Here is a 24,979-nt window from a genome sequence, read left to right as displayed (position 1 = left end):
AAAGGAGGTGGCTTACAAAACACTCGTTCGACATATACTTGAGTATTGCTCATCAGTGTGGGATCCGTACCAGATCGGGTTGACGGAGGAGATAGAGAAGATCCAAAGAAGAGCGGCGCGTTTCGTCACAGGGTTATTTGGTAACCGTAATAGCGTTACGGAGATGTTTAACAAACTCAAGTGGCAGACTCTGCAAGAGAGGCGCTCTGCATCGCGGTGTAGCTTGCTCGCCAGGTTTCGAGAGGGTGCGTTTCTGGATGAGGTATCGAATATATTGCTTCCCCCTACTTATACCTCCCGAGGAGATCACGAATGTAAAATTAGAGAGATTCGAGCGCGCACGGAGGCTTTCTGGCAGGCGTTCTTCCCGCGAACCACACGCGACTGGAACAGGAAAGGGAGATAATGACAGTGGCACGTAAAGTGCCCTCCGCCACACACCGTTGGGTGGCTTGCGGAGTATAAATGTAGATGTAGATGTAGATGTAGAAATGCTGACACTCGTCCACTAGTTGTGGTACCCAAAGCGGTGTGACCGCTAGATTCCTCACTGCCTAACAGAATACCATAAAGGGCAACGAAGGGCCATCCGTGCGGAATTACTTGCGCATTACGAGACTGATCATGCAGGCGAAAAAACATGAGTTCATCTCTTAGAACTGAAAACAAAACAGGAATCAATGGAATGATTCCACACAACGTCCCCTCCGAAGAAAACGTTCAATGCCGCTCCCTCATCCGGTAAATTCATGCCGGAGACTTCTGGAACTCTGAAGGGGTTATGCTGTTTGATGTCCTCCCTCATGGTACAACGATCAATTCTGAAGTGTATTGTGCTACCCTGAGAAAATTGAAAAAACGACTTCCGCGTGTTCGTCGCCACAAAAATGAAAACGACTTTCTCCTTGCCCGCATCTCGTGGTCGTGCGGTAGCGTTCTCGCTTCCCACGCCCGGGTTCCCGGGTTCGATTCCCGGCGGGGTCAGGGATTTTCTCTGCCTCGTGATGGCTGGGTGTTGTGTGCTGTCCTTAGGTTAGTTAGGTTTAAGTAGTTCTAAGTTCTAGGGGACTGATGACCGTAGCAGTTAAGTCCCATAGTGCTCAGAGCCATTTGAACCATTTGAATCGACTTTCTCCTCCTCCATAACAACGCAGATACCTCACAAATCACCGCACCAGAGACGAGCTCACAAAATTTCATTGGACTGTCCTTCCTCATCCAACCTACAGCCCGGGTCTCGCACCTTCCGACTTCTCTTTGTTTTTCCCAATGAAGGACGCACTTCGCGGGAAACAGTACGTGTATAATGTGGAGGTTATTGACGCACCAGTAAGTTGGCTCGGACGGCGACCCGTAGTGTGGTAACATGCGGGCATACAGAACGTGCCTGTACGGTGGCTTAAGGCCGTCGCACTGAACGGAGATTATGTTGAAAAATATGGTTTTGTAGCCAAAAGAGAGGGTAATAATATGGTGTATTCGAACCCTAAGTAAAACCAACCTGCTTTCAGAAAAATTTGCTGTATTACTTACTGAACAACGCTCTTAGTTTCTGGCAACAAACACGATAAGAATACCAACAATCAACAGTCTTGGAAGCCTACGTTATCATATAATGCGGCAACAAGACAGTGCAATATCCAAGGGCACGAATAGGAAGAAATTTTAAACTCCCCTTACTTCCCTGGTTTTGATCGTACTCATTTGGATTTTACCCTTTATCTAACTACATTTCTGGACATTAACATTTTAGCACCAACAGGACAGCATATAACAATGTGTTACACGTAATTTATATACAGTTCGCGACCATACCAGAATGTTATTTGCCTGAAAAGATGCTACCCACTGTTCGTAATGCCTCTGAATGCATGTGTGGCTTTTTCTAAAATTTGGCTACGTTAAATTCTGGATGCCATACAAACGTATTTGTAGCATTTACCCTGAAAATCTAGTCGCTAATTTCAAAATTATGCAGGTAAGAATTTGCGGTGAAAAATATTGTTCACAACTCACAGTATTTTACAATTTAACAAAGAACTCAGTTTATTCATTTTTCTTTATAACAGCCCAATCATTTTTTATTACTGAATAAATATATGACGGTTGGAGAGCGTAAGCCAAACCCGACCAATATTCCACGATAAGTGTCGCATAAACATCCGGAATAATATCGGAAAAAAAAATAAATTTCCCTCAGTCTGCGTTTTAAATTAAGGTTCCATAACTGCGACACAGTTAAAATTATAAGTTCAGATCACTCGCAAAACAATGTGGTAAAAGTTTCAGTGTTCAGACTAGATCGCCTCACGCAAATTATTCTAAGTTCACCAAACGAAATATTTTCGAAGCTTCCTCTATACTGTAAAATATCAGAAGTTCCCATTCAAACACTTAGAAAATTTCGGACACGGCCGAGATGTGACCTGCTCGTGTGTGCTCGTGTGTACGTGTTCCCTCTACAAGTTGACAAAGCAGAATGATTCCAATTGACCACAAGCAAAATGGCTGCCGGGTATTTGAGGTCTCGTTTGTCGCGAGTCAGGTTCATACATTTCCATCTTGTGGCATGTAACTAAAATGTCGATTTATATGCAAATTTCGTCAGCTTCCCTTTGCTGTTATTGTTTTTTTTTTCAACGTAAAATATTTTGTTCAATAATAGTGATTTTATTATGATAAATGCTAGTTGACATTATTTTACCACCAGTAAATAAATAACAATAAAACTAAGTACATTCATTCCTCCATATCTATGCTTACTGAGTAATGTTGCTGCTACTTTCAATCGTTTTTTTATTATTATTTACATGAAAATTCAAGTTTTTAAGCACGGAATGCACATTCCGACCTGTAATTTAATGTCTGTAATTTTTTAAAGAAATCTACTGTAATACTCTGATAGCACTGAATGAGATCTATCTGTAGACCGTTTGTGAAAATCGCACCAGGTATTGTCAATGTATTAATTTTCAAAATTCACTTTAGACGCCAAACCATTAACTTTAAATAACGTAACTACTGTTCCCATCGAGAGCGCTTAAAATATGTCATATCATGCTGTACCTTCCTCTTATCAGTGTTCTACACATGTTCCTTTCCGTGCTGATTCTGCGGAGAATCTCCTCATTTCTTATCTTATCAGTCCACATCATTATCATCATCATTCCGTAACATTCCTGTTCTCCTCTTTTGCGGTTTCCCCACAGTCCGTGAATCAGAGGTACATCCTCAGAAATTTCTTCCTCAATTTAAGGCCGATGTTTGATACCGTAGTTGATTTCTGATGGCCAAGATATCCCCCTTCGCCGGTACGAATCTGTATTTTATGTTCTCCTTACCTGGTCCGCCATGTGTTAATTTGCTTCCCAGGTGGCAGAATTTCTTCACTTCATCTACTTCTTGATGACCAATTTTGGTGTTTCGTTTCTCGCTAATCTCATTTCTGCTACTCCTCATCATTTTCTTCTTTGTTTGTCAGTACCTACAGATTATTGCGTTTTATACTATATTTAAAATCATACTGTTTTACCTTTGGCTGGCAAGTGTCAAAATAACTTAAACCTGCCACTACAGGAATGCGATGAGACCGCGAATTCAGTATGTTTCGTGGATGGCTGCACCTAGCTGTCAAAGCGTCAAGTTCTCCGATGTGTATTTTCCATTACCCAGTTAACGCAAAACAGCCTCGTCTATAGCCTGCAATATGAGTTCAGAGTAGCGATGCAGTAACAGCACCAAGATCGGGCCACCCCAAGTGAACTTGTTCCTATAGCACGGCAGAGTGAAAAGGAAGTGACTCAGGCGCCTGCTTGGAATTCACAGTTTCGAAGAAGAGTGCTTTGCTACACCAGAGTGTTGAAAAGACAGCGGAGTAATAAATTTAGCTTACATGATTCATTAAGTTTGCGAGATCTGAGAAATTATTGTCTGGATTCACAACTATTCAGCTCATAGTACAACAGAAGCTAATGAAGTTATAATTTATGTTGTTTTCCGAGAACGGCGTTAATTCGAGACTTTACACGCACGTAAGTTTATGTGATCATAAAAAACCTTCTCTCATTGTACGAATTCAAACGAGCAGATCTTGGTCTGCCTTAGGGTGTAACCACCGATACAAGGAAAGCGTTCCTGAAATAATTTTACTAACTTCTTGACTTTCACACTGATTAGTTTCACAGAGCAATTCATTTACAATAGTTCTGCTGGTGTAGAAATCATTAATTCGTCGGAATGAAACTTTTCCGTCCGTAGCTGGTAATACTGCCGTTTTTTCAGACCTCTGAATAACACATTACAAAAGAAGAAAGAGAAAGAGAGAGAGAAGCACCCATAAGAAACGGTCGGATGTGCAGCTTCGCAAACGCACACGACATCGCGGATATGCAAATTCACACCATCGGCGGATATGTAAATGCTTAGAGTTGCAATTATCTGTGACAAGTACATCGGCCACCAAGGTGCATGGATGTTGTTCGTGTTTAGGTTGTTACTAGCCCTGGTAGGGCGTATAAAGGCTGTGAACAACGACAGATACTGCGTGATCATTATGAAAGACACAGAGAAACCGTGTACTCGTGAGAGATAGTGCTATCGGTATCTGACTGTAGGAGCTCATTGGCTGTGTCCATTTTGCTGGCTGGTCGAATCGTTCGACATGCAGATTTGGTGTGACGTCGTTCGCCAGACGTTGTGTGAGGGGTATAAAAAAAAAAAAAAAAAAAAAAAGGCCGCACACGGAATAATATTTCCGTAGGCGGAGCGTATGTAGTACACATTTCTACCGCTAGTCAGTATAGCGCCACCATCGCCAGTTCAGTGCCGCCTGTGTTGTCGATCTGGCTTCTTCTATTCATCTGCAGTGATTGCTTTCGCTGGCGCTGCTTCGTTCTTGTTTCAGTTTTTATGATGTCAAGTTTAAGTGTACAATGTGATGCTGCGAAATTTTGTTTCCTACTCGTAAAAATACTGCTGAAGTTGTTTTAATGTTGAAATCAGCTTACCAAGATAACGCTATGGGAAAAACTCAAGTGTACGTGTGGTCTGCTCGATTTAAAAATGGCGACATGTCGGTAGATGACAAACCTCGTACTGGATTTCCATCAACTGCCCGATCGACGAAAATACTGAAAAAATTCTAGAGCTTGTGCTGACAGACCGTCGAAAGACAATTGATCGACTGTCAGAGATTAGTGGGTTATCTTGGAGCTCGGTTCAGCGAATTTTGAAGATTTGAGCAAACAGCAGACTGGTTCATCCACAGCGACAACGCGCCTGCACACACAGCCATCTGTCGTAGACAGTTTTTGGCTAAAAATGGCATCGTTCGGCTCCTCCACGCACCTTACTTGCCCGACCTGGCTCCATGCATCTTTTTCTTATTTCCACGCATGAACAGGAGCATGAAAGGACACCAATTTGACAACATTGAAGAAGTCGAGAAAAAAATAAGGAAGGAGCTTGTAATCTTACCCTCCCACATATCACCACTAAATTTCTCTGTCTCTAAAAGTTTCTAAGGTTTGAAGAGGCCTAAGATATACAAAAGGAAAACTTTTTACTTATCTATTTTCTCTTCTTTTTGTTGGCTGCAGTTATTGTGTCTAGTGGTACGTTCTTGCTGTTGAAATTTGTGGGTTCCTGATGACTAAATAACTGATGAAGTACTATCTGTTGCTATGATTTTCTTTTATTTTATCTCATTCTTCTATATCACACTGACTTCACAATTTACGCATAATATTTCAAATTACATTGTTAGTGTCAATCATAAAAAATACGTCTACTTCCATCAGAGGCATTTCTGCCGTACTCACAATATTCCAAAGAGTTTACAAATCAAAAGAGTTCACAAATTTTCTTGACAAAAGAAGAAAATTCGCTAAAATATATCATTATTTTATGAGTCCAGAAATAAACTTTATAGTTGTCGTCCGATTGTGCAATTAATAATAGGAATTTCAAGTATGCCAAATATCTAGTAATTTCAAAGATTTCTAAAGCAGGAGCGATTTTAACTGTACGTACAGTATACTAACAAACTGATTTCTTTTTACATATTTTTGCCCGAAACACAACACATCGTATTCAAAATCATATGAAGTTGATTCAGTTAAACAGCTGATATAATGTTCACCTGTACAAGAATCGATAGTATACATGGTATCGGTTATTTCTATAAATAAAAGGTAGTGTTAGAGGAGGGTGTCCCATTACAAGTTGTCAACCATTTCTAAAGATGACTACAAAATATGTTCCAAATAGTGGAAGCACTGGTGGGACAAATGTATTAGTTGTGACGGAGAATATTTTGAAGGGGATAAGGTTGTTATGTAAACAATTTGAAAGTATATAGCTATTAAAAAATAATTTCGGCTTTTTGGGTACCCGCTCGTACTCTGTCTGGATGCGAGGGCCAGCATACTCGTTGTCAAGGTTGGATAGGCCACGTCTGTCCGCCACAATGAAGGATCGCCGTAATGTGTACGAGGCACGTCGTAAACCCCATCTATTTACGCTTCCCATCCGAGAAAAGGAATGGTCTCCCTGCAACATTCTGCATAATTCCGTACCATTGGCAGGAGACCAGCGGCAGCCCGACTAGTGAATTACCGTCCCATGCGTTAACACCACAACACAAACGGCTGCGTCTGGTATGGTGTCGTCACCGGGAAGCGTGGACTGCTGATGAATGCCAGCGCATTGTGTCCAGCGACGAACTGCGGTTCTGCAGTACTGCGGATGACAATCGTCATCGCGTATGGCGGCGACCTGGGAAGAGGTCCCATTCTTCCATTGTTGTGGAGAAGCACAGCAATGTTAGTCCTGGCGTCATGGTGTGGGGAACCATCGGGTGTGACTTCAGATCATGGCTGGTAGTGAACGAGGGAATTCTGACGGCACGACGGTGCGTCACGGACATTGTGTCAGTTTTCAAGAGGACAGTATACGTCTAAATATGGTACGTGTCTCCCCTGAAATGTCTTGGCTATGTTGTAGTACTCACGTGGCCAGAAAGATGCGGCCACATGTGTGGCTCCAGCTCGGACGTCAACTCCGTCACAATGCTAGCACCCAAATCGAGGACCAGTTACAACAGGTATGGGCCAGCTTACTTCAGGAGAGCTGGATTGGCCTTGTGACTCCTTTTTCCAACGAATCAATGCAAGCATCCAAGCCAAAGTGAGTGGAACATCATCTTGATAAGTGGGTTCATACTGTCAAATTCTTTGTAAATTCGACACGTTTTCGTAATCACTAAAATAACGTCATATAACATCTCAATTCGTGAAGTTTCATTTGGTTTACTCCTTCCCCTACACTTTTATTACCGACCGCTGTACGGCCACGATTCATCGGCACCATTTCGGCTTTTTTCATGTATTAAATTGAATTCTACATAGTTATATCGACTCCACATCTCCTGATGTGTGCAGCTTATAATTGGAAACAACATTTCGAATTGCACCGTGACTGACAGAAGGCTAAGAAAACCCACTCCTGTGAAGAAGAGAAAGTCAGCATGGTGGTTCCATACACAGCAAAGCATCACAGGGAGAGCGACGAAACATCACAGAAAAATTTTTTGGGAGGGGGTCTGGGGGTACAGTATTAATTCTGATCAAATGAAATGTGGATATGTCATTATTGTCCAATCTGGTAAACGTCGACGATCATGAAACGACGATGAGGTCAGCATTGAGGGTCAACAACGCTAACCACAGGATCACAATATCCTGACTCCGTTCTGACATATCCTATGAGGCTATATTGGCCTCTTTCAATAAAAGACGTTAGTCATAGTTGCAGGCAAAGTTCCCGTACACCATTCTAATTTATTCAGTAAAAATACAATATGAATTGCTTCAGAGATTATAGTAAAAGCGAAAACCGTTGTCAACAGAAACGTTTTCTCTTCTGTGACTTAATAATTCTGTTTTTCTCTGTTCCAGGATCCTCAATTATAACTCCATAGAAGCCGTGCACGGATGGGCTTTCAATGGCTCGAAGATCGCTGCTTTGTGAGTATTTCAGTTACATGATGCTGCCGTTAATAGCTTCACCTAGTGTAAAATAGGAAATGGTCTTTTCTATGTACAATTAATTAGATGATTCACTAACAAAGACATTCCGCTTGGTTTAAGTGATGAAATCTTAATCAACTATTTGATTCAACTGTTTTATTCACCAAACTGGGGCTTAACTGCTGCTGCGGGGACGGGGGATCGGGAGGGACCTGTTGCAGGAGAGGGGGATGCGAGCGGCGTACTTCATGGGGCGGGAAAACTATCGTTTCAGATATAGATGCCGCTCAGGGGCAGGAACACATATTACAAAAATGGAATGTCATGATAAATTTGAGACTCTACAGTTTCGTTCGTTTGTTACGAACCGCTGCATTACAGTCACTTTGTAAGCCAACAGTCATTCGACTGGTATGGTGCCGTCCTCGATGTCACACTATATTGCATTAAAATTTTTCCTTTATTCCTTCCAATTACGCCCAAAAGATTTTCATAATCTTTTGTCTTCCACTACAGTTCTTCTCTATTGCACCCTCCAGCTGCAGGACAACTGTTGCTGGATAAAGTGCGATATATCCTAGTAACATTTCGCCAGTCCTGCTACACATTTGCCACAGACTTCCTTCGTTAACTATTCCTTCCAAGACCACTCATCATCTTAACTTCTGTCTACTAAATTTGCCCTGTTTCAAGGACAGTATTTCACATAGTGCAACGCTATGATGAAGATGGACAGTTATTCCCCGACTGCATGACAATATTTAATATCGTTAGAATTCATTTCCGCCGGCCGTTGTGGCCGAGTGGTTCTAGGCACTCCAGTTTGGAATCGCGCGAGCGCTACGATCGCAGATTCGAATCCTGCCTCGGGTATAGATGTGTGTGATGTCCGTAGATTAATTAGCCGCGTGGGAAGAGCCGAGCAGTCTAGGCGCTGCAGTCATGGACTGTGCGTTTAGTCCCGGCGGAGGTTCGAGTCCTCCCTCGGACATGGGTGTGTGTGTTTGTCCTTAAGATAATTTAGGTTAAGTAGTGTGTAAGCGTAGGGACTGATGACCTTAGCAGATAAGTCTCATAGGATTTCACACACATTTGAACATTTGAACAGGTTAGTTAGGTTTAAGTAGTTCTAAGTTCTAGGGGACTGATGACCTCAGATGTCCCATAGTCCCATGAGCCATTTGAACCATTTCTTTTTTTTTATTTCATTTCCTCAGGTAAGCAGTCTTCGTGTGCACAAATCAATGGCATCTATTCCTTGCTTGAGTGATCTATCTTCGCCCATAGGAAAAGTTCATCACTTCTTCTACTACGTCTTCCCCAATTTTTGAACCTTTGCAAGAAGACTTTTACCTTAATACCACTCCACATCTTTAATTAATCCAAATATCTGATAATTTAGATTTTTCGTAATTTGTGTTCCTTTCTGCGTATTTAATCACACTACTTCAATAACCGATATTCTTTATTGCTCCAATTACTGCATCGAATTTACTCAAGTTTTCCGTGAACCCATTCTCAAATGCAATGCACAACGTGTTTGTTCTCACTATTAGTCACAAGGGCCTCGTATATTATGTCAGAGCCTCGGAAGTAATACGCGCTATTTACGCACTACATCGTTCATTTGTTCCTGGTGTCTTACGTGTTATCATGATTACATTTGCCTATTAAACGTCAGGATGAATACAGCTTTTGTTTCTGTCGAATTGGTTTAGAAATGACTGAAAAGTTTCTTCTAGAAACCCATAGTGTATTAATTCCTGGCCGGCCGGTGTGGCCGTGCGGTTAAAGGCGCTTCAGTCTGGAACCGCGTGACCGCAACGGTCGCAGGTTCGAATCCTGCTTCGGGCATGGATGTGTGTGATGTCCTTAGGTTAGTTAGGTTTAATTAGTTCTAAGTTCTAGGCGACTGATGACCTCAGAAGTTAAGTCGCATAGTGCTCAGAGCCAGCCATATTAATTCCTGTCCCACTTTCCAAAATGCACAGATACTGTCACGCATGCCTCGCTGTGCTAGCGCTCTTGGAGCAGAGCCTATTATCCGTAGGCGGATCCCCAAGGATCGCTTCACTCTCATCCGGCTGCCATGTAAATCACGCCGTTTCACTGTTTTCTGGAGGTTCCACGTGGTTCTAATTAAAGTGCAGCTATTCTCAGGTTTCCAGTGTGGGCTGTAATTAACGTATGGCAGCGAAACTTGGTAAATATTCTAAGGCGTTAATGTGGAATACACTATGCGATCAAAAGTATCGGGACACCTGGCTGAATATGAATTAAAAGTTCGTGGCGCCCTCCATCGGCAATGCTGGAATTCAATATGGTATTGGCGTACCCTTAGCCTTGAAGACAGCTTCCACTCTCGCTCTGAGCACTATGGGACTCAACATACCCATGCCCGAGGCAGGATTCGAACCTGCGACCGTAGCAGTCCCGCGGTTCCGGACTGCAGCGCCAGAACCGCTAGACCACCGCGGCCGGCTCCACTCTCGCAGGCATACGTTCAATCATGTGCTGGAAGATTTCTTGGGGAATGGCAGCCCATTCTTCACGGAGTGCTGCAGTGAAGAGAGGTATCAATGTCGGTCGGTGATGCCTGGCACGAATTCGGCGTTCGAAAAGATCCCAAAGGTGTCCTATAGGATTCAGATCAGGGCTCTGTGCAGGCCAGTCCATTACAGGGATGTTATTATGGGGAAACCACTCCTCCACAGCCCGTGCATTATGAAAAGGTGCTCGATCGTGTTGAAAGACGCAATCGCCATCCCCGAATTGCTCTTCAACAGTGGGAAGCAAGACGGTGCTGGCCGCGCGGTGTAGCCGCGCGGTTTGCGGCATCATGTCACGGACTTCGCGGCACCTCCCGCCGGAGGTTAGGGTCCTCCCTCGGGCATGGGTGTGTGTGTTGTCCTTATCGTAAGTTAGTTTAAGTAGTGTGTAAGTCTAGGGACCGATGACCTAAGCAGTTTGGTCCCTTAGGAATTCATACATTTTTGAAGGTGCTTAAAACATCAATGCAGGCCTGTTCTGTGATAGTGCCACGTAAAACAACAAGGGGTGTAAGCGTCCTCTACGAAAAACACGACCACACCATAATACCACTGCCTCCGAATTTTACTGTTGACACTACACACGCTGGCAGATGACGTACCCGGGCATTCGCCATACCCACACCCTGCCATCGGATCGCCACGTTGTGTACCGTGATTCGTCATTCCACACTATGGTTTTCCACTGTTCAATCGTCCAATGTTTACGCTCCTTACACCAAGCAAGGCGTCGTTTGACTCTTACTGGCGTGATGTGTGGCTTATGAGCAGCCGCTCGAGCATGAAATCCAAGTTTTCTCACCTCCCGCCTAACTGTCATAGTAATTGCAGTGGATCCTGATGCAATTTGGAATTCCTGTGCTATGGTCTGGAGAGACGTCTGCCTATTACACATTACGACCCTCTTCTACTGTCGGCGGTCTCTGTCAGTCAACAGACGACGTCGGCCTGTACGTTTTTGTGCTGTACGTGTCCCTTCACGTTTCCACTTCACTACTACATCGGAAACAATGGACCTATGGATGTTTAGGAGTGTGGAAGTCTCGCGTGCAGACGTACGACCCAAGTGACAACCAATCATCTGACCACGTTCAAGGCCCCCATTCTGCTCTTTCCCGATGTCTAACGACTAGTGAGGTCGCTGATATGGAGTACCTGGCAGTAGGTGGCAGCACAATGCACGTAATATGAAAAACGTATGTTTTGGGTGTGTCCGGGTGCTTTTGACCACATAGTGTAGCTTTACGCTGGAAAAAATGTATTTCAATTTTGCCCACCAGGTGCAAATCCGGCGCTGTGAATGCAAGAAAGACTTACAGAAATGTTTCTATATGTAATAGATAGGTACGAGACGTGGGCAGATAAGGTTAAACAATTGAAATTACTTAATTTGATTTTATCATAAACGCCGCAAGATGGGTACCAGACACGTCGAAGAGATGCTGTACAGCGCCAGATTTGCACCTGATGGCCAAAATTGGAACTAATATTTTCCAGCGTAAATTGGTTCCTCATTAACTCATTAGCACATCTACCACGTTTCGCAGCCGTACGATAATTACAACCCACACTGGGCCTCCGTGAGTAATAACCAACCGGTACGTTGTGTACCAGAGAGCAGTGCACGCTTCGTCCTTCGCCCGGCAACCGGAGGAGTGCGAAATGACTCTAAGTGAGCTATGAACAGTCGCGTCGCGTGTCTACCCTGGCAAACCTCGTAACTCTATTGTTCACACTTCTTTGACAACGTTCAAGTTAAAATTGGTTCAAATGGCTCTAAGCACTATGGGACTTAATATCTGAGGTCATCAGTCCCCTAGACTTAGAACTACGTAAACCTAAAGGACATAACACACATCCATGCCCGAGGAAGGATTCGAACCTGCGACCATAGCAGCCGCGTGGTTCCGGACTGAAGCGCCCAGACCCGCTCGGCCACAGCGGCCGGCTAGCAGTTCAGGTGATTATAATAGACAATACTAACGGCAGCCGTTTGCTCTAGAAAACTGGTAACACTGATGATGCCAGATGTCAGATTTCTATCGTCGTGTGAAGTGAATGGGTCGTAACGCTCTTATTGACTGAGCTATCATGGCACAAATTAAAAAATCGATCACTTAACTTCAAAATAGTACACACTCCATTGCCTAGTGAAAGATTTGTCCTTCACGTACATAGTATAACTCAGTAAGGCTCTATAATTTGACTGCAATCTAGTCAAACGACACTACGAACTGTCATGTGCATATTAGTCAGCAGTTTCAATATTGTGACTACTTGGAAATCGGAATCATCTTCAGCCTAACAAGGCTTCTTGCGGATCGAAAATCTGTCATACGCCTGGGCTTCATGTTTCTGCATCTACACCTACATTCATATCCATTCTCTGCAAACCACTTCGAAGCACATGGCATAGGGTACGTCCCATGCTGTCAGTTATCACGGCTTTTAACTGTTCCACCCGCGTACGAGGCGCGGGAATGGGGGGTGGGTAGGTCCCATGCGTTACATGCTGTCAGTTACCAGGGCTTTTTACTGTTCTATTCCTGTATGGAGCGCGGGAAGAATGAGCGCTCAAACGCCTCTCTTTAGCCTACAAATAGTCTAACATTGTCTTCGCGATCTCTCTGGGAGCGAGACCTAGAGGGTTGTAATATATGTTTGTAATATATTCATAGATTCGTCACTTAAAGTTGGCCGGCCGGAGTGGCCGTGCGGTTCTAGGCGCTACAGTCTGGAGCCGAGCGATCGCTACGGTCACAGGTTCGAATCCTGCCTCGGGCATGGATGTGTGTGATGTCCTTAGATTAGTTAGGTTTAATTAGTTCTAAGTTCTAGGCGACTGATGACCTCAGAAGTTAAGTCGCATAGTGCTCAGAGCCATTTGAACCAACTTAAAGTTGATTCTAGAAACTTCCTCAGTAGGTTTGCACGGGATAGCTTGTGTCTGTTTTCAGGCGCCTGCCACATCAGTTATTTCAACATCTTCGTGACACGCTGCCATGGGCCGAACAAACCTGTGGTCATTCGTTATGCCCTTCTTTATGTCTATTCAGTATCATCTTTTAATCACGTTTGCTTCTTTCCGACATTACTTCATTGTAGATTATTGCGTCATCTACGAAAAATCTGAATTCACTATTAATAGTGTCCACCGAGTCATTAACAAACATGGATAGCAAGGACGGCAACACAGTTCCCTGGGACACACAGGAAGTTACCTCCACATCTGTCGGTGGCTCTCAGGCCACGATGACATCCGACTTCCTCCCTACCAAAAAGTCCTCAGTCGAGTCACAAATTTCGCTTTATGCCCCATATGATCCCACTTTCGACAATAAGCGTTGACATAGTAAAGAGACAAATACTTTTCGGTAATCGAGAAATACTGCATCTACCTAATTGCTTTAATTCAGGGCCTTAGACGGTAATTTCATGTATCATTTCTGTCACTCTTGTTGTGGGTGGGTGTCATATGTGCTTTCTTGCAACTACTGGACACGGTTTTTTGTTTCAAGGATCTACGGTAGACTATAGTTAAAAGAGGGGTTAATTCAGCATCAAATTCTGTGTAGTATCTGACAGAAATTCCATCTGGAGCTCCGCGTTCAAGATTTCATTTTTTTGTCAACGACATTGACATTAATATCTGTTTCACTCATGTTTTCAGTGGTTTGATGGGCAATACTCCTCGATTTTCGTGTGTAAGGGGACGTTCGAATACGGAGTTTAGCATTTCTGCTTTTGCTTTGCTACCCTCAATTTTAGTTCCTATCGCACCCGTGAGTAACTGCACACTGAGCCTTTACATTCGACCAGAATTTCTTTGTGTTTTGTGAAAGATCTTTCGACGACATTGTCCTTCGGAGGTCATTGAAGGATTCACGCATTAATCTCTTAACAGCCAAATACGTTTCAGTAAACATCTATCAATGACCCTATGCTTCCTGTTACACATATCCACTACAGTGTCGCTTTCTTTAGGAGTTTACTTACAGTGGTTGTATGCTATGGAGGGTCTCTCCCATCGTAACTGTTCTGCTGAGTACACATCAATCAAGTGCATGTTCAACTGTTGTTGTAAAGTTGAGCCATAGTTCCTCTACATGCTCCTCATTGTCATATAACACAATTGCTTCTTTTTCTAGTTTACTGAACATATAAATCATAATATTTGTTTTAGTTACCCTTTGTACCTTTGGTAATCATTGTAGCTACAACAGTCTCGTGGTTAGTGATACTACTTTCGATGCGGATGTCTTCAGAGATCTATTGCCATTAGATCTAATACATTTGCCTCATGAGAGGGGTTCCTAAGCATCGGTTGAAGGTAGTTTTCAGATAAGGAATTTAATAATATTTCATAAGGTCTCTTGATACGTCCACCATTGAAAAAGTTGTATTTATCTCAGTTAACTATTGAATGATTGAGTTCTCCTCGAATGACTACAGTATGATTAGGGAACTTACATGCTACCGAACTGAGGTTTTCTCTAAAGTTTACGGTTACGTCAGGATGTGAGTCTGGTGGTCGACAGAAGGAACTAAATATACTTTTATGCCCACCCCCGATACCGCGTCTTTCTCAAACAATCTCGCTTGCAGCTTCAGTTTCCATCTCAGTGGATTTGAGTTTCTTGTCTACTTCTACAAATAGACCATCTCCTTTTCCCATTAACCTATTCTTTTTATACATGCTTAAATTTTCCCAAAAAATTTCACTGCTCTCAACTTCTTGTTTTAACCAGCTTTCAGTTACCAGCATTATTTGAGATTCATTGCCTCTTAGCAGCTCTTCAAAGTGAGGAACTTTGTTGAGAATGCTTCAGCAGCTAACCGCAAGTATTTTAATATCGTCTGTTGGAGTGTGGGGCATTTCTTTGAATAATACACTGATACTTCCGGATCTCTTAAGGCTGTCATTATATGGACTATATGAAGAATCGCCTAATGTACAAAAGCTTTGTGTGTACGCCACACAAAGTGAGCTGCCAGGTTAACAACCTATGATGTGTAGTGCAAATCTGACCCGTTCAGAAGGATCCTGCAATTCTCAGTAGTCTTGTGTAGTTCGCGAACGAACTAGTTCGGAAGAGCACTCCCACAGGCGAACTACGCGAACTAGTTCACGGGTAACCTCGCTACTTAGTTCGTTCGCTCTTTTCCGAAGACCGACGGACAACAGCGATACGGAGTGAGAACTAGAGATGGGCAAAACTGTTCTTTTCAGAGATTGGATCAGAACTGTTCACTCCCTGAAATGAATTAGCTCTTTTTCATGACTCACCACTCATTTACAATAGAAAATAAATGGAAGGCACATTGCCCTTTAAACTTGGTTTATTCCAGTACTATACCTGTATTTTGATCTTATTTGATCCTATTTTGAAGTAACACAGATAATGAGTAAGAATTTTGTATTGTTTATTGAAATTTCCACGATATGACAAAGTTTTTGATTATTGGTTTATTTTGCACTATCGTGGTTTTTTGGGTGATCGGAAAATGTTGTAACTTGAGATTTACATTAACAATATATTTGGCTATAATGTATTAAAATTTCATTAACCTCATACAAATACATCGCAAGCCATATATTTTTAAAGTGAACGTTTCCTTTCGAAGACGCCTAAAATCGCAAAATCCGTACCAGAATAAGAAAAAAAAATATAAATTTGAATGTAAAACGAAAGTGCTGCATATAGCCTTATGCAGAATAAAACAAGGAAAATATTGGTGTATCATATTTTGCGATACGTTTATTGGTTCGCTCGTAATTAAAGCGTAAATTCGAGTGTCCATAATAAAAATCTTATAGTAAGAGGAGTCATCAGGAACCTAATCAAATCAGTTTAAACAAATAAAAATAAAATAAAAACAATTGATGTATATATAACATAATAATGTAATATACATAGCGGTATTACTACGAAGAACAATATCCAGTGGGGACGAACTCCAATGCAGAGGCGCTGAGTCGAGCAGGTCGAGCTGCGAGCTGTATTACTGCGTGAGCTGAGACCGCAGAGACCAGAGTGACACCTGAGTCGCTTTGCTCGACGCTCTGGCTAGAGTCGAGACGGTGGGGTGAGCGTTGAGCGGGCGAGTTGTGAGGGTGGGGGGGAGCGGTGAACTCACCCGCTCCGAGACAAATCGTCCGTTCCCTTGCGAGCAGGTTTTTGCAAGTAGTTCCTATGTTATCCGCTAGGTGGCTCTCTGTCCTGTTGCTCGCATCAACTGCCCAGAGGGCAGGACGTGCGACTGAAACGATCGCCGACAGAGTGCGATGCGAAGTTAAGCTGCGCCAGACACTGCACAGTGCACACGGCAGACGACGCACAGAGACGGCACGGCATATGTGAAACACAAAATCCAATGGGGCACTGCACAATGCAGGCAGCCAAGGTAGAAGCAGGGCAGAGGCCGGCGCTGGCTGTGTTGTGTGGCGTGCACTGTGCTCTGACCAGCAGAGGCGCTGCTGATATGCTCCGTCTCTCTCTCTCTCTCTCTCTCTCTGCCATGGGAAACGTTTGGAGCTACCGTTCTTTTTTTCTGAATCACTGATTGTTCACTCCTTTGAAAGATTGAACTCTATGAATTAGTTCAAGAGCGGATCCCCCATCTCTAGCGAGAACCCGCAGTAGGCTTTAAAAAATCACGTGCTGGTATTCGCAAACTCGATAAATACTTCAATGAAGAATATTTAGATCGAAAAAAAGATCCGCTTGAGTGGTGGCACAAGCGCCGTCAGTTACATCCGCATGTACATGCATATGTGTTAAAGAGATTTTGCATAGTAGTGACATCAGTGCCCTGCGAACGCGTTTTTTCGGCGACGGGACAAATCCTTAATAAACGAAGAGCACTGTTATCAACGAACAGAGTTTCCAAATTAATGTTTTTCCATAATAATATGTAAATTTTTGTAATATTTCACTTGAAAATTAGAAGACTGATTATTTAAAGAATGATAATGCAAAGCACAAAAAGTATGCTTTAGAACACGATCTCACTCAGGGGTCATAGTTATTTTTTCTATGTCTAAATGTTTGGTAACAAATTATAAGTGTTAGTGTTTCTTCTGTTAATGATAAAGGTATTATTGTTTGTGCCATATAGAACTTAACCCGTACCTAAAGCAGAAATATTTTTTGTTGGTTATTTCCAAAACTTTAAAAAAGTCGATTATTTATGAAAGTGCATTTTTATTCACAAAAAAACGCATTTAGCATATTCTGTAATTAATATTCCTACAATGAACTAATAAATAAATAAATTTTAAAATTAAAATACTACGAGTGCACTGTATGTAAAGTAAAGTAGTTGACTACCCCATTTTACCCATTTGTGTAAATAACTGGTTTATTTGGCCTTTCGAAGTCTAGTTACTCGACATAAAACTGTAATAATACAGGCATTGGCAACACTGGTCATTATTTAAAAGTCTAGCATAACGAATAAAAGAGCTCGTGCAGTAGCGGTAGCAAAGCGAGCGATCTGTCTTTTTGGAAATCGAGATGGGAGCTAACGAACTAAAAGAGCGACCTAGTTCGCGACGGAACCGCGAACTAAACTGAACGTTCCCAGTCGCGAACTATTATGCGCAAGACTAGTTCTCAGCCCTATAGCGCAAGTCTAGATATTCCAGCCTAGCTTGTCACAGAAGCTTCGCAGTCTCTAGTTCAAGTCTTCCACACGACTTAGGATCAGGAGTCCTGGGGACAATTTTGCAGATTGTGAGCCTCGTTGAAACTACGTGAGCAAGGCTGCTATTCTCAACCCTGTCTGTCAGTCACTGGAATGATCCAAGTACTACCTTGGACTCCAGAGAGCAGGCATCGTTTGTCTGCCACAGTATCCAGTTGGCTACACACGTTCTATCAATGGCTGACAGTCCAGCCTCTTCAGCATGTTAAATGAGGTCTTGAGGCAAGCACGTCGTTTGCCCATGATTTTCCTTCAAATCCCTTGCTGCTATTTCCTTAAGGAAATTGAACACCTTACGGTTGATAGATTCCCTACCTTTTGTGTTTGACTCCCCATGAAACCGGACTGAACATATTTCCCAACAACTGAAGAGGATCTCACTGGCTCATTTTCGATTTCAGTTGAAGACAGCATAGCATCTCAAACTTGATTCTTACGGGGATGAGTATAATATCCTGTGTCCTCCCTAGCCCTCGTCTGCCCTGTACAGATTGCCTGGACCTATCATTGGCGCGCCAGTAATAGTGAGCGAGTGGTGATAGATCCTGTGTTTTCTGCAGAAAAGACAGTATCCACAGCAGAGGACAGAATTTTAGGTACCATGGGTATCTCTGGTACACATTCTCGGTAGCTCTCCCAACACATCCATTAGCTAAACGTCATTTTGTAAACACTATGAGCTGCACTTAAAATGTTTATTAACCAGACCGGATATTTCGGGTATAACCTATAGTCGGTGGCATCTAATACAGAGGAATAAACAACTGTATGTACACCAATTTCTATACCATGTCAACTGTATACGTAATAGCGGAAACATGCATCTACTGACATTATGTATCTCTCAGTGGTATGTGCATCAGTTATAAATTCTTTATGATGGTCAGCGTGATGTGCATGTACAAAGCAGATAACCATTTGATACGTAGAACCCAATTACAGCATGACTATATTACTACGATAGGATATAAAATTCGTCCTATCGTACATGACAGAGGTGTCGTGTAATGTGTTCTCCTGTATTGTTCTTCTGTATCGGATGCCACTGACGATGGGTCATACTCCCCAATACCGATGTGTCTAACAAACATTTTAAGCGCAGATCATGGTGTTTTAAAGATGCCCTTTGCCAGATAACTAAAAATGCAACTTTCTACAGCTTGGAGAGATTCTGTAAACTATCACTGCAGTGAATTGGTGCAGACGATGCCACGTACCGATCAGGGCTGCCCCTTACGTACTACACCAGGCTAGTTCCATAACAATTGAGAGGTTGGATAATTTGAGCACTGATCTTTGATATTTTCCTTTTGTATATATATGTGCTTGTTCATCACTTCTTTGTTTGTGAATTGTTATTTACTTGTGGCGGTGTAATAGCATCAAATAAATTCAAGAAATGAATCCACTAGACTGTGGTTAAGACATTTTGCGCAGTATTGTTTCTTCGAGGACTGATAGTCCAGCGGGGTATGCAGCAAACTTCTGTTAAGTTTGGACAGAAGGAGAGAAGTAGTAACAGAACTAAGGCGGTGTTGCCTTAATAGGCGATAGCAAGCGCATTGCCCTCGAAGGGCAACGTTCTGTGTTCGGAAATCGCTTTGGCACACATTATGCATCTGCCAGAAAGTTTTAAAACAGCCCACTCCACACTACAGAGTCGAAGACTCATTTTGTTTGTATTTCATCATCCTTTTTTCTGAGTATTTTGTTATTATTTTTTTCTGATTGACAGATGGTGTGCCTGTGTTCCCGGAGAAAACATTAAATAAGTAAATGCATTCCATACTCGAGCGTGTTTCCAACTGAGGATTTGCATATCATTTCATTTCATAACAGTCTTTAAGTTATAGACGTAGAAACCTTGCGTTCAAACACAACCGAACATAAAATCGTTATCCACATATGGCCTCAATACACCTGTTGTCATGTTTCATTCTTCAACCGCTTTATCTCATGCAATAAAGTCATAAAACACCATTTTTATTCACCATCCAAACAGATGGAATAAAGCAACATTTCATTACTGCAATTTCGCTTAGAAGTTCGAACAACAGCCGTTGCAGATTAAATTATATGAATTCAGGTCCACCTGCAATACAAACAACAGTTCTTTTTCTACGTCTACATTTACATTAGTTTGGACAAGAAGAGAATAGAAGCTTTCGAAATGTGGTGCTACAGAAGAATGTTGAAGATTAGATGGGTAGATCACGTAATTAATGAGGAGGTATTGAGTAGGATTGGGGAGAAGAGAATTTTGTGGCACAACTTGACTAGAAGAAGGGATCGGTTGGGAGGACATGTTCTGAGGCATCAAGGGATCACAAATTTAGCATTGGAGGGCAGCGTGGAGGGTAAAGGGTAGAGGGAGACCAAGAGATGAATACACTAAGCAGATTCAGAAGTATGTAGGTTGCAGTAGGTACTGGGAGATGAAGGAGCTTGCGCAGGATAGAGTAGCATGGAGAGCTGCATCAAACCATTCTCAGGACTGAAGACCACAACAACAACACATTTACATTAGTAATCTGCAAGTCACAATTAAATGGCCGGCAGAGGGTTCATCGAACCACCTTTAAGCTATTTCTCCGCCGTTCTACTCTCGAACAGGCGGAGAAACGAGCACTTCAAACTTTCCGTGCGAGCTCTGATTCCTCTTATTTTATTCTGATGTTCATTTCTCCCTATGTGGATGGGCACCAACGCTCTGAAAAGAAAATATGTGATTGAAATTCCTTGAGAAGGTCCAGCCGCGGCGAAAAACGCCTTTGTTTTAGTTGCTGCCACCCCAATCCGTGTATCATATCCATCGCACTCTCTCTGCTGTTTCGCGATAATGGATCACGAGCTGCTCACTTTGTACATTTTCGATGTCCTCCGACAATCCTATCTAATGTGGATCCTATACCGCACGGTAATACTCCAGAAGAGGGTGGACAAGCGTAGTGTATGCATTCTCTTTAGTAGACCCATTACATTTTTTTTCTGCCAATAAATCGTAGTCTTAGATTTGTTTTCTCCAAACATTATCTATGTGATCGTTCCAATTTAAGTTATTCGTAAGTGTAATCCCTATGTATGTAATTGAGTTTTGTATAATTTATATTGTAACTGAAATTTATCAGATTCTTTTTAGTGCTCATATGGATGACTTCACACGTTTTATGATTTAGATTCAACTCCCACTTTTTGCACCATACGGGTATCTTGTCGAAATAACATTGTAATTCGTTTTAATCATCTGATGACTTTACATGACGGTAAGTTCAGCCATATGGTAGGTACGGTAAGCAATAATGTCTCTATCAACAAAGCTTTCAAGTCCAGTAACATTAGGTACTCCTGTACCTCCTCGTACAATAGCTACAGTAAGCCAACCATTACCATGTGTAAATGTATCATTAATATCAATACTAAAATTAAGTCTACATCCACAGAAAACACAGGGTCCGTCAACAAGAACAGTGGCAGCAACAGTCTTCACAGCATTCTTCTTCTTGTCAGCAGCAGATGTGGAGAATTCAATATTTTCGATAGTTTTATAGACTGTTTGCTTAGAGCGACGACGGTAGCGTCTGTATGGCATCTTGGCAGCGTTCAATGCAGTTGCCTGTGCAGCAGCAGCAGCGCGAGTAATCCGCTTCGCGGGGCTCGCTCGCTTTTATAGACGCGCGATAGCGCGTGACCTTGATTCGGACATTCTATTTCACAGTGCCAGCGGCGCGTTATCCCGGACGGGCGCACTAGACTCACTAGGTGCGCCCGTCCGCTGTGCGTTAAGTCCGCCGCTGGCGCGCTGCCAAGACTGGATGTAGACTTAATTTTAGTATTGATATTAATGATACATTTACACATGGTAATGGTTGGCTTACTATAGCTATTGTACGAGGAGTTACAGGAGTACCTAATGTTCCTGGACTGTTGTCTCCTAAGTCGTTTATGTAGATCGGAAACAAAAGAGGCCCCGTAACACTTCCTTGGGGAGCACCAGATATTACTTCCGTTTTACTCGATGACTTTCCGTCAGTTATTACGATCTGTGACCTTTCTGGCATGAAATCGCGAATCCAGTCACACAACTTAGACGATAATCCATAGGCAGGAAGTTTAATTAGAAGTTACTTGTGAGAAACGGTGTCAAAATCCTTCAGGAAATCCAAGAATATGGAATCAATTTGTCGCCCCCTGTCGATAGCACTCATTACTTCATGAGAATAAGAGCTAGTTGTGTTCCATAAGGACCATTTTTTTATGAATCCGCACTGGCTGTTTGCCAGTAAATCGTTTCCTTCGAGATGATTCATATTGTTTGAGCACATTATGTGTTCCAAAATCCTACTGCAAGTCGACGTTCGTGACAAGTGTCTGTAAGTCAGCGTATTATTCCTACTGCCTTTCTTGAATACTGGTGTGACCTGTGCAGCTTTCCAGTCTTTGGGTACGGATCTTTCTACGAGCGAGCGGTTGTATATAATTGCTAAGTACGGAACTATCGTATCAGCATACTCTGGAAGGAACTGACTGGTATGCAATCTCGACCGGAAGCCTTGCCGTACTTAAGTGTTTTAAGCTGCATCGATACACCAAGGATATGTACTTCTAAGTTACTCGTGTGGCCAGTTGTTCTTGCTTCTAATTTTGAAGTGTTTACTTCGTTTTCTTTTGTGAAGGAATTTCGGAAAACCGTGTTCAGTCACTCTGCTTTAGTGATCCTGTCATCAATATCACCACCATTGTTATCGAGCAGTAGAGGTATGATTGCGTCTTGCCACTGGTGTACTTAACATACAAACAGAATTTCTTCGAGTTTTCTGCCAGATTTCGAGACATAGTTTCGTTGTGGAAACTATTGAAAAGCGTGTCGTATTGAGGTTCGCGCTAAATTTCGAGGCTCTGCAATAGTTTTCCGATCTCGAAGTTTTGCATTCTTTAAATATGGCACGTTTTTCGTTGCTTCTGCAGTGGTGTTCTGACCTGCTGTGAGTACTATGGGGGATCACTACCATATATTTTTAATTTATTTGGTATATATCTCTCAATTGCCGTTGATACTGTTTGTTTGAATTTAAATCACATCTTGTTTACACTTATATATTCATATTTGAAGGAGTAGAGACTGTCTCTTAGAAAAGTATCAAGCGCATTTCTATCTGCTTTTTTAAATAGATGTATTTTGCTTTTATTTTTGGTGGGTTTGGATCTTACGGTATTGAGTCTAGCTACAACAACCTTGTGGTCGCTAATCCCTGTATCTGCCATGTTTACTCCTCATCTGATCAGGATTATTTGTTGCTAAGAGGTTAAGTATGTTTTAGCAACCATTTGCACGTCGAGTGGTATACCGAACTAGTTGTTCAAAACAATTTTATGAGAAGGCATACAGTATAATTTCTGACGACGTTCTGTGCCTACCACCGACTTTATGCATGTATTTTCACCAACATATCGGGAGTAGATTGAAGTCATCACCAATTTAAACGTATGAGTGGAGTACCTGTTTGAAATGACACTCAAGTTTTCTTTGAACCGCTTACCAAATGTAACATCTGAGCAGGGGGTCGTTAAAAGGAACCAATTATTTTTTAATGTCCTGACATGTTTAAGCACCATCAAACCACCTTCAGTTAATATTTTGATTCTATAAAATACTAACATGTTTTTGAAGTAATCATTATTATTATTCACGTATGGACCCAATAGGAGCACGCGACGTACAATCCATCCACGTCACTTTTGATGGTTGGCCTTCCTTTGTGTCCAAATTTGTTTCATCCTTTCAGAATGAATTCTATTTATTCATCAGACCACGGTGTTCCAGTCCGTTTTCTGATTTCCCTCTGACCAACTTTCCAAGCAAATATCTTTTCTTTTGCATTACTGTTTTTCCATCTGTATCGTCTTCCTGAGTTATATCGACTACTTGAAGATCCTCCTTAATTGCAGCGATCCATTTAATTGGTTCAGTTTTGGCCTTCTCTCTGTTTTCGTAGAATTCTCCTATTTTTTTTGTCAACCTAGTGGGTGCCATTCTTTTAATGTCCCCATAAAATTTAACTCTTCGTTTTCTCATGTCACCATGTATGTGTGTGTGTATTTTTCTATTTCCTCATTACATCTCAGCTTATAAGTTTCCCCATCAGTAATTTTGAGGCCTAATACTTTCCTAATAATCTTTCTTTCTTTCTTTTTTTTAATTTCTTCAGTATCCGTCTTTCTGTTTAAAATTAAAGTTTCTGCTGCATAAAGACAGTCAGGTTTGATTACAGCACTGTAATGCCTAAGTTCAATGAAATTAGAAAGTGACTTTTTACTATAAATATTTTGTGTTAATCTGAATCCAGTTGCGATTTTCTGAAGGCGATTTTCGTTTGCAGCTTTTTCCAGATCGTTTTCTTATATGATTTCTCCAGAGTATTTACACCGATAAACCCTCTTTATTTTTCCATATTTTATGTTCAAAAACTTTGGTGCTTCATTTGTTGCATGTCATATATTCCGTTTTTTCGAATGATATTTTGTAGTCCTACTTTTTCCGTAACTTCTTTAAGAATTTCAATTTGTTTTTGAGCTGTGGTAATATCCCTAGTTAAAACTGCCCGATCGTCTGCAAAAGCGAGGCAGTCTACTCTAATTTTACTTATGCCTAAATTGATTGACCTGTATTTTGACTCGACTTTTGCTCTCACTATTCTG

At 42.0% G+C, this 24,979-nt stretch overlaps 1 protein-coding gene across 1 annotated transcript in view; it reads left to right on the top strand.

The window, feature by feature from the left end:
• Positions 1-24,979, top strand: part of LOC126132440 (lutropin-choriogonadotropic hormone receptor) — a gene marked incomplete at its 3' end in the record, with an annotated part of 796,081 nt that overhangs the window by 531,074 nt on the left and 240,028 nt on the right. The window contains 1 exon segment of the mRNA XM_049915180.1: positions 7,956-8,024. Within this exon segment, the coding sequence (XP_049771137.1) occupies positions 7,956-8,024 (69 nt within the window).

This window comes from Schistocerca cancellata, chromosome 1 (genome assembly GCF_023864275.1).
Source record: "Schistocerca cancellata isolate TAMUIC-IGC-003103 chromosome 1, iqSchCanc2.1, whole genome shotgun sequence".
Lineage (NCBI taxonomy): Eukaryota > Metazoa > Arthropoda > Insecta > Orthoptera > Acrididae > Schistocerca > Schistocerca cancellata.
Note: the sequence above shows the minus strand (reverse complement) of the source record. Positions and strands in the feature narration are given on the sequence as shown.